At 44.4% G+C, this 10,675-nt stretch overlaps 1 protein-coding gene across 1 annotated transcript in view; it reads right to left on the bottom strand.

Annotated features, from left to right (window-relative positions):
• Positions 1-370: 370 nt before the first annotated feature.
• NEIL3 (nei like DNA glycosylase 3) overlaps positions 371-10,675 on the bottom strand; it is a 35,290-nt gene continuing 24,985 nt past the window's right edge. Inside the window, exons 6-10 of the mRNA XM_066383582.1 lie at positions 10,040-10,206; positions 8,258-8,427; positions 6,324-6,744; positions 1,931-2,105; positions 371-553 (exon numbers count right to left, since the gene is read on the bottom strand). Coding sequence (XP_066239679.1) covers positions 371-553; positions 1,931-2,105; positions 6,324-6,744; positions 8,258-8,427; positions 10,040-10,206 — 1,116 coding nt within the window. The remainder of the gene's footprint in view (positions 554-1,930; positions 2,106-6,323; positions 6,745-8,257; positions 8,428-10,039; positions 10,207-10,675) is intronic.

Raw genomic sequence — 10,675 nt, 5'->3', positions numbered from 1 at the left:
GGACAGAATATCTTATTTTATTGTACTGCATAATCATCTCCTAAAAAAAAATAATTTCTTCTCCAAAGAAGTTATGAGAGGCCAAACGCATAATAAAAATACTTTATTGTTATTAATACATTAAATATACATAACTATAATATACTGTATATGGATATTCATCAAATGACATTCATCAAGGTGAAAAAATACATAGCCATAGAATGGAATGACGGCATACGTTAAAAAAACAAAACAACTGTTTTTCAAACGTTGCAATAACTTGACAATGTGCCATAGATATTCTAAAACTTTTTATTAAACAAAAGGGGACCAAATATATGTGGTTGGAAGGGATTAAATGCCAGAGATTCTACAGAAGGAGAAAATATTAGTGTCCCGGAATAATGGCTGGTCCTGGCCCATTTTCTGCCCACTGGAAGAAACCGCACTGTTTCCCTTTACCGAGAGGACACACGAAGAAATTCTTCCCGTTGTTAGGTCCCAGCTTCAACACTGTTCTCATGATGGAGCGTCTGTTGTGGCTGCAGAGTGGGAAGGACAGGTCTGCCCACTACGGGAGACAAACAGGAAGATCACAGAGTTTAGACAAAAGCAGTGAGAACGACATGGGTGCTAAGCCTGGCGGCCTTTGATTCGTGCACACTGTCTTCCTTGCTGTTACTATTAATTTGACATCGTAAAACCAATACATCATTAGTTGTTACCCTTTAAGAAGCTTATCTCCTTTAAAAAGCAACTCTTACAACTTTGAGTCACACAGGACATTGCCACAACTCTGAGCTGCTGCTCTTGCTCTTGTCGTAAAACAAATGCCAATGTTCCTGCTACAGACCTGCTTCAGTTAAAGCTATTAAGATCGAATGCTTGCCATGGTTCTAATACAAAACTTCTTTAATGTCTTACAAGAAGAATGAACCAGCATACAGAATTACCTGAAGTCCAGGCAGATTTCCACTGTACTATTCTTGTTCTTATTAATTTTGGCCTCTAGACAGGTATAAAGCGGGCTGAGATATTACTAACATTGCTAATGACATTTCCTCCATTAACTCTAGAAAAGCTTCCTGGGGAGGATTACAAAGCTCTGCGTAGTAGGATGGGGTCAGTCTTGTGCAGGGGTTAAGCTCTGAATCATTATCAAGCGTACCCTGGGAAGTAAGTGTCCTAGGAAGACACCAGTCTGAAGGCAGATAGTTTCTCTCTCAGTCAGGCCAACCAGAAAATGTTGCTCCAGCCCTGAAACGTGTCCCTATTTCTTGTCCTCGGTCAGGCACCAGATGAAGCAGATGCAAAACATGTTATCTTGAACATGAGTCAGGCTCAGCAGGGTGGGACACTCACGCTCTGAGAAATGTGGAAAGTGGGGTCAACCAGAAGGACCTGCTTCTCGCCTCCCATCTCACATCCATTTTCGGGGGCACCCACTCTGATCAGAAAACGTGAGGACTCGCCTATGTCCACACTGTCACTGTGCCATCAAGTTTGTTGGGCCAAGCCTGAGGGACAGGAGTCGCTGAGGTTCCTGGAACCCCGAGGCACATAGGTGAGTTTCCCATGTACCTATACCCTGCACACGCCGGAGGTTTTGATAATGGCATTGAAACAAGGAAGGGCAAATCTGTATCTTATTTAACCCCCTGGGAAAATGACTCAATGCCTGTTCTATCTTTATAAATCAAGGACAACACTATATATGTGGTTACAAACAGCATACACTCTACTAACACGATAGCTATGATTTGATTAAAAATTTTTTGTATGAACTGTATATTTTAATTTATTCAACATCCAGGCTTTTATACTAAATATCAAATATGGCTATTTAAAATTTTAAGGTGAAACCACAGAACAGGATTGCCATTTGTTGCATTTTAATGACTGAAGTATGCAATTACATGGTAGCAAGCTTGATAAATGTCATACTTACCTGAAAAAACCCACACTGCACTTCTCTAGGTAGAGCGCAGGCATAAAAACAGCGGCCCTGGTTGTCGCCGCCCTTACGGACGACCCGGAGAACACAGAGGCGGCCGTGTCCACTGCAGCGAGGGTGGCCAGCTACTGATGCACAAGCAGTCTCTGTCGTGTTCATCTGGAGTTCACTGCAACAACAGGTTACAAAGTGACTTCAGCATTCATCCTGCCCCGGGATCATTCACAGCTCCTCACACCAGTGTTAGCAGATCACTTGCACAAAGAAATCATATCAAAAGCTGGACCATGGTCAACTCGGGGCAATCACACCAACAGCGAAAGCCTCAATTCTTGGTTTTCCCAGACAAGTCTAATTTACTCCCCAAGCGAGCAGTCTGCACCTAAAGAGTGCAGTTTAAGTGCATCAAGAACGAGAGCCCCTCAGAAGGGTGCATGCGGTCCATCCCACCTTGTTTAGTTCCCTTCCAGATCACAGGTTCTTCTCTCAGCCCCTCAGTGGGGCCGCCCTCATGTCCTCTAAGATGCTCTGCAGGCCGCCTGCCCCTCCCAGTCCCCAAAGGAGGCAGGCTCACCCATTGTCTTCTCTGCTTGTCCTCTCCTTGGTGGCAAGCTCCCAGCAATGGCTGTGACAAGGCCAGCTCAGACACCCTCCCTACTGTCCACTTCCCAAACCCCTTCCTATGCTTCTCCTTGGCCCAGGCTCCCATCACAGTAGTTGTCATGGGCCAGCAAGGACAGGCGGCGGGGTGGAGCAGGACAGCCTCCTGTGAAGCAGGCAGGGAAGCTTTCTCCCACAACACTGAGGACCAGCAGCACCTATGGCTGACTACTGCACCCAGGGCCTGGGGCCCAGGCCCACCACCTGGCAGCTGGATAAGCAGGACTTTCTTTTGTGAAAAACAGCTTTGTGACAAAATGGTGATGGAGTAGGCAGATGTACCAACTTCTACCTCCCAGAACCAAAGTGGACTACAACTTAATTTTAAGAACCATCATCTGGAAAATCCAACTTTGGGCTAAACTAAGAGGACTTTTCAACCAAGGAACACCGAAGAAGCCACACCGAGACTGACAAAATGAGAAGGTAGAGAAATGCAGCACAAATGAATCAAGAGAAATCCCCAGAAAAGGACCTGAATGAGTCAGATATAACCAAATTACCATGCAGAGTTTAAAATAACGATTCTTAGGATGCTTAAGGATCTTAGAACAACAATATATGGTCATTACAAACACCTAAATAAGAGATAGCAAATATTAAAAAGGACATTGAAATAATAAAAAAGAATCAGTCAAAAATGACAAATACAATATCAGAAATAAAGAACACAATGGAAGGAATTAAACCCAGGATGAATAAAGCTGAGAGTCGAATCAGTGAGTAAGAGGACAAGATAAACGAAGACATGGACATGGAGCAGAAAAAAGAAAAGACACTCAAAAAGTCTGAAGAAACTCTAAGAGAGCTCTGTGACAACACGAAGAGAAATAATATCCGCATCATAGGGGTTCCTGGAAAAGAAGAGAAATAAGAAGGAATAGAGACTTTGTTCAAACATATCATAGCTGAAAACTTCCCTAAATTAAGGCAGGAAAACGTCTCACAAATTCAAGAAGCACAAGAACTCCATTAAAGAGAAACCCAAGAAATCTACACCAAGACACATCATAATTAAAATACCAAAGCTAAGTGATAAAGAGAAAATATTAAAAGCTGCTAGAGAAAAAAAGGCTATCACCTACAAAAGAGCCCCCATAAGGATGACTTCCAACTTCTCAACAGAAACACTTGAGGCCAGAAGGGAATGGCAAGAAATATTCAAAGTAATGTGGAACAAAGGCCTACAACCAAGACTACTTTATCCAGCAAGACTATCTTTTAAAATTGAAGGAGAAATAAAAAGCTTTCCAGACAAAAAAAAAAAAAAAAAAACTCAAGGAATTAACTACAAACAAACCAATGCTGCAAGAAATGCTAAGGGGCCTGTTGTAAACAAATCAAAGAAGAAAAGAATACAGCAAAAGAGTAATACAGCTTTAAAGAATAAAACGGCAATAAACAACTACATATCAATAATAACCTTAAATGTAAATGGATTAAAAAGACATAGGGTAGCTGCGTGGATAAGAAAACAGGACCCATACATATGCTGTCTACAAGAGACACACCTTAAAACAAAAGATGCAAAAACAAACAAACAAACAACAAAAAAAAACAGTGAAAAACAAAAGATGCACATAGTCTGACCAGGCAGTGGTGCAGTGACTAGAGCATCGAACTGGGATGCAGAGGACCCAGGTTCGAGATCCCGAGGTCACCAGTTTGAGTGCGGACTCATCTGGTTTGAGCAAAGCTCACCAGCTTGGACCCAACGTTGCTGGCTCAAGCAAGGGGTTACTTGGTCTGCTGAAGGCCCATAGCCAAGGCACATATGAGAAAGCAATCAATGAAAAACTAAGGTGTCTCAACAAAAAACTGATGATTGATGCTTCTCATCTCTCTCCGTTCCTGTCTGTCCCTATCTATCCCTCTCTCTGTCCCTGTAAAAAAAAAAAAAAAAAAAAAAAAAAAAAAAAAAAAGTTGCTGGCTAGAGCCCAAGGTCACTGGTTTGAAGCCCAAGGTCACTGGCTTGAGCAAGGGGCCACTGGCTCAGCTGCAGTCCCCCAGTCAAGGCACATAAGAGAAAGCAACCAATAGACAACTAAGAAGCCACAACAAAGAATTGATGATGCTCCTATCTCTCCATGTCTGTCTGTCCTTATCAGTCCCTGTCTCTCCCTCTCTTGCAAAAAAAAAAAAAAAAAAAAAATCAGTCAAGGATAAATCATCAAGACGAACAGATGGTCAATGTAGCGTTGGGACAGGAAACTAGGGATGAAAGCACACACTGACCACAACTGTGTCAGAACTCTGTTCAGCTGTGCAGGTGGCCAGGGGCTGCACTAGGCGTGCACACCGGGCGGCCTCCCCTTGCTGCGCAAAGGACGGAGTGAGCACCAGCACCAGAGCCCGGCACAGCCCGGCAACCGGAGTCCCTCTGAGACTCGGGTCCCATGGCATGATTCTGCCTGCCGTCTCCCGTGACGAGACGGGACACACGGGAAGAAGCCCCTTCACCTTCACTTTGTTTAAACTCGTCTCCATTTCATTTAAAACTGCTGACCATACAGCACCTCCTTCCTGAAGGAAAAACCCCCAACAGACCCGCCTGGAAGAGAAAGCTGTGGAGAGCTGTCATGCCAATGGAGGCTGACGTCAGGTTGGGGCAGGCGTGAAGCCCAGAGAGAGGTCTAAATATGGTGGGGGGGAGCAGGAGGGGGGACAGACAGTGTCAGCGGCTGCCGGTCGTCACTGAGGAACAAGAGAGGACACTGTTACTGAATGTTCTGTATCCTGGTGAAAGCAGCTGGGGTCTTCTCCGAGATGGGCCGGGTTTTGTTTACTAATGAAAGTACAACTCTTTAATTTCAGACACACACGCTCTCTGGGTCTTATTGGTTGAAATAAAAAACACGATATGGCCATTTGAGATGTAGCCACTTTCTTTGGCAGAAATGCCACTGAAAGAATCTTAGATCCCACCCTTTTAAAGAAACTTACTAAATTATGTATTATAAATTGTAGTCTTCTTTTCAGAAAAACTATGGAAGGAAATTTAAAAAAATGCTAACACTGGTGATTGATGATGACTGGTAAGATTATGGGAGATTTACACATTTTTTTCTTTATACTTTCCAAATATTCTGTATAGAGCACGTATATGGTTACAGACAGAAAAGAATAACTTTATTTTATTTTTTTGTATTTTTTCAAAATGAGAAGTGGGGAGGCAGTCAGACAGACTCCCACATGTGCCCAACTGGGATCCACATGGCATGCTTACCACGGAGTGATGTTCTGCCCATCTGGGGCATTGCTTTTTGCAATCGGAGCCATTCTAGCACTTGAGGCAGAGGCCATGGAGCTGTCCTCAGTGCCCAGGCCAATTTTGCTCCAATGGAGCCTTGGCTGTGGGAGGGAAAGAGAGAGACAGAGAGGAAGGAGAGGGGGAGGGGTGGAGAAGCAGATGGGCGCTTCTTCTGTGTGCCCTGACCGAGAACTAAACCCGGAACTTCCACACATCGGACCGACACTCTACCACTGAACCAACTGAGCAGGGCAAAAAGAGTAACATTTTACAGATGTAGGAGATGCTGGTTTTCACCACCACCACCACCCCCGCCATGATCTGCTGGAGAAAACAAGCAGCACTGACCACAACTTTCTCTCGGGGTCAGACTTCCATGACCACAAACAGCTCAACTTCCTCAGCCATGGACGGCTTTTCTGCCTCCTTAAAACTTAACGCAAATACCTCGAAGATTGAGGTTAGAGGCATCATACCTGTTAGAATGTCCAGGCTGGCGATGTTCAAGACCTGGCGATGGGTAGTGACTTGTTTTCGATTTCTTACGCCCTGGACTAAGTAACTGAGGCTGGGGGCTGACAGTGGGTGACCTGATCACTGCATTCGGTTGCTGAGTTGCAGTGTCCACTCCCTTGTTGGAGGGCCGAGGTATGTCCCCCAAACAAGCATTAGTGGGGGGAGGGTTCTGAGACCCCCCACCTAGTGTCTGCTTCCGGTTTGCTTTCTGCTCCCAAGGGCTGGACTTATGGCTGAAGTCAGTCAGGACGAGGGTGGTCGTTCCAAACGCAGTCTTCCTGTTGACCTTCACTTGGGCCCTGGGTTTACCGAAGCTGTTACAGGGGTACTTCACAAAGCTGTCCGAGAAAGTGGCACTCCACTCCTTCCTGGGCCTCGAATCTGGAAGGACAGAGAAGTTAATTCTGCAGTGTTTCCAGAAATACAATGCTGCCAACTTGAACATCGTTCTATTTGACTAAAACATTGAGTTCACTCAGTCTAGTAAACCAATATGTAGAACTTACAACACCAAGTTAGCTTGGGAAATTCATTATTAATCCTCTGGTTAGGAAAGGAAGCACCAAGTGCAGGATTTTACCAACACAGAGGGACTCGGAGTGGTTTGAACAAAGACTTATATTTGCTTTCCATTCCGTGTGCGCAGGGGAAGGCTGTCCAGTGATCGCTTTAACCAGTATTGGGCAAAGTGTGAAAGCAGGTGGTTACGGGCAGGTGAGGCTTGTCAAAGCATTGAGCCGGCAGGCAGAGGCCTCCAGACTGACTGTCAGGACTATTTCCACGAAGGACAAGACAAAGGGAAAGGTTTACTCAAAATAAGAAATAAAGAATTAACAAGGGTTTAGCATTTATTCAAAATGTTTCAACACAGCATCCTAGGATTTCGGAATCTGTACCGGAATGTATTCTGGATGGTAGGTAGTTCAGGTATATGTCTGCACGCTCAGGAGAAAAAAAAATAGCAAGACAATGGCAAGGTGTGTCAGGCATTTCAGAATGTTGGAATCAATGTGGAAACCCAGGACTGCGGTTTTCTGAGGGCTCCTCCGCTGAAGGATGGTGGCCGGGAGGGACAGAAACAGGAGACACGGTCCCCTCTGCTCTGTGTGTGTGTGTGTGTGTGTGTGAGAGAGAGAGAGAGAGAGAGAGAGAGAGAGAGAGAGAGAGCGAGAGAGAGACAGGAGAGACAGCAGCCTCTTTGGCCCTGGAGAACAAAACACACTGCGACACGGAAAACAAGGCGGGGGTCTGTAAGTCAAGAACGGACTTTCTCGTCTCTAATTGAAGAAAGGAGTAACACTCCGCGGACACAATGGGAGCCGCATCAGCGAGAGGCTTCTTAATCACAGGTTCCTCTGCGGTTCTCCATTCTCTGCACGCACGGAATGGTGCGTGATGAAGAGCGATTCTGCAGGGTTTCAATGAAATCAGTAACAATTGTCTGGGTAGAGATTTTAATAACAAGGGGTAGGGAGGACAGAGAAGAGGGGGAAAAATATCAGCGTCTCTCTGTTCCACCTGCAAAGATATTCTTACAGAATTTCTCCCTTTCAATTTCTGAAACGCTTGTCCGGAATAACAAACTCAAAAGTTGCTGAAATCTGCATCACACAAGGCTTTACTGAATAATTCATCAGGAACAGGAGGGAACAGATGTGATCCTGTCGGTTTTCTGAGATACAAAGGCACACACTTTTTCAGCGCAAGCGTGTTTTCCCTCCGCTCAATAGCAACATGAGCATGGTCTCCACTTTAAGGCCGGCCACTCCTGGAAACCTTCCGGAGAAAGGTTTCCCTTTGTTAGAATATCAAGATGAGACAAGCTCTCTACCTCCCCTGGTGGAATGAAAGCTCTCTGACAGGGAGTGATCTCCAAGTCCAAATGCAGCCTTACCCGTGGGCCGGGTGGTCAGACACTCCTCGCACGCCTGAGAAGAAGGCTGGTTCAGCAGCGTGCAGGTCACACAGGCCCAGGGCACCTCGCTTTCCCGGGCCGCACCGTCCGGGAGGGGACCCCACCTGCTGGGTGTCCCGCTGACCGCGGTGTTTCTCACTGGCAGCTTGCTGTAGAGAGGTTTTACAGATCACCGTCAACACCGTGCATTGTTGCCCAGTTCTCATACATTCGGGGGGGGGGGGGGGTCACAATCAGAACCACTGATACGCCCAAAAGCTACACGTTTATTCCTGCTCACAGATACAAACTATCTCAATAAAATATTTTCATGGCGGCCTTGCTGACCGAACACTGTGAAACAGAAATAAATATTTTATTCAAAGAGTTGTGGTCTTGTTCTTTATTTTTTTAAAAAACTAAAAATATTTGATATAACCACTAGGAAACGTTTCACAAATAATGTTTTAACTAAATGGTAGTCTCCTCAAAGCAAATCTAAGATACCTTTACTCAGCCAAACTAGAGGAGAGAATCAGGCAGGAATTAGAGTGCAGAATGTAAAAGAGAAAAGTTTCGCATCTACTTAGTGTGCCTCTAGAATTCCTGCACAGTATCCTCCAAATGCTACGTCAGACAGTTGTCCTGTGACCAGGACAAGGATATCTATCCTCGTGTTATTTCTTGGCCGAGAAAACTGGGTCATGGCAAACATCTAATTAACAGATCTGTAAGGAAAACAATAAAGCCAACCCTGATTTTTGGCCACAAATGTAAAACATGAGTCTCTACTGGGAACTCTTAACTGAATTTGTACTGTTACACAAAATGGCTTTTTGAAGCTCTGGCTATCCCCACTGTTAAATGCTTAGCCCCAGGTCCACGGGCCCATCACGTGACTCAACAGCTACAACAGTGGCCCAGATGCTTTCCATGACCCCAAACATGAATACTGAAAGAAGCGCTACTGGTCAAGGCCAATACCTTACATTTCAGAACTAGAGTTCTTTGACTTTCAAAGGTAGCCTTGCCATCCATTACACTTTGCTCCTTATATGTAGTTAGTTACACCTGTTTTAAAATTCAGGCTTGTCTGGTAAAGTGATAAACAGCATCAGCAAGTCGGAGAGTAAGCTACATCTCACTACAGTGCTTTATCGTTCCTTACCCTGACTTTTAATGGTCCTCAATCTCTCTCCCTCCCAAGGAACACCGCGCTTGCTATACAATCCGTTTATCTGAGCTAAGCCCCGCTCTCCGCTTACTCTGACAGGCGGCATGGTGCATGCAGACACAATGAAGAAAATACGATTTACATAACCAGCAGATTTGCAACGCACTCCAACTTTTCACCCTTTTGTCTTCTATCCTATAGATTTCACCAACAAGACAAAAATTTTGTCAAGAGATCATGTTCATGTTTGCTGTTACTTCTACATAAGGCAAGAACTTTTGAAGATAGTTACTTTCTTCCAGTTTAGTGACACATCGACACCTCCTCGTAATCACTTTACAAACAAGATGAGAGCCAAAGCCTGGATGTTAATATCGGGGCTAGAGACTGTCTACTCAACTCAGAAGTGGTCCAAACATCACCTCTGGCTCATGCTGGCTCTCAGATGATGTTGTTTACTATTGCTTTCCAAGGGTTCAAATACGTCTGACTTATGCCTACTCATTAATCATTGCCTGATAGTCATTTGTTTGTGTTCCCTTAATGAATGGCGTTTTCATTAGAGAATTGGGACAAACAGGAGGACACCTTCAAATTAGAGAGCTCACCCTATGTCAACCTGCTGAGGATCTTCCTTTTGACAGTGAGGACAGAAGTACGTCATTCTCCTGTTCTCCCCTAAGCGACACACTGTAATCCTGCAGCCGCACTGACCGCAACCAGGCCGCTGGTAAACCTTCCAGTGTCTAGAGACAGCAAGTCCTGCCTTCCGGCACTGAAAACAAACAATACACAGCATTATAACGCCATCTACAAGACGGGGTTGCGAAGCAGCCAGAGACAAACTCTGGAAAGTCACTTCTGACAACCCTTTTAAAGAAATTAACATCTGTTTGCACGTATGGCCATAGAATATGTCCCTTCATCTGAGAAAAAGGTATTGACAAGATTCAGCAATGTCTGTCCAATAAGATTTGTGTGAAGAAAAAAAATTAAGTCATTATTTTATTACTTCTTAGTGTATTCAAAATTGTTCTTTGAAGAGCTCTACCCTCTTATCTAAATGGGATATAAGAGATCTAGAATTTAAAATGTCTTTCATGCTTTTAAGGTTGTTAAAAAATTAAACGTAATTATGTAGTTAAAAGATAAAGACTAGATTAGCATAAAATCTGATTATTTTCAGAACACTGAGCGTGCACTTTGTTTCAGCAGCCAGCAGAAAATGTGACAAGAGCATCTTT

Source organism: Saccopteryx leptura, chromosome 4, assembly GCF_036850995.1.
Source record: "Saccopteryx leptura isolate mSacLep1 chromosome 4, mSacLep1_pri_phased_curated, whole genome shotgun sequence".
Taxonomy (NCBI): Eukaryota; Metazoa; Chordata; class Mammalia; order Chiroptera; family Emballonuridae; genus Saccopteryx; species Saccopteryx leptura.
Note: the sequence above shows the minus strand (reverse complement) of the source record. Positions and strands in the feature narration are given on the sequence as shown.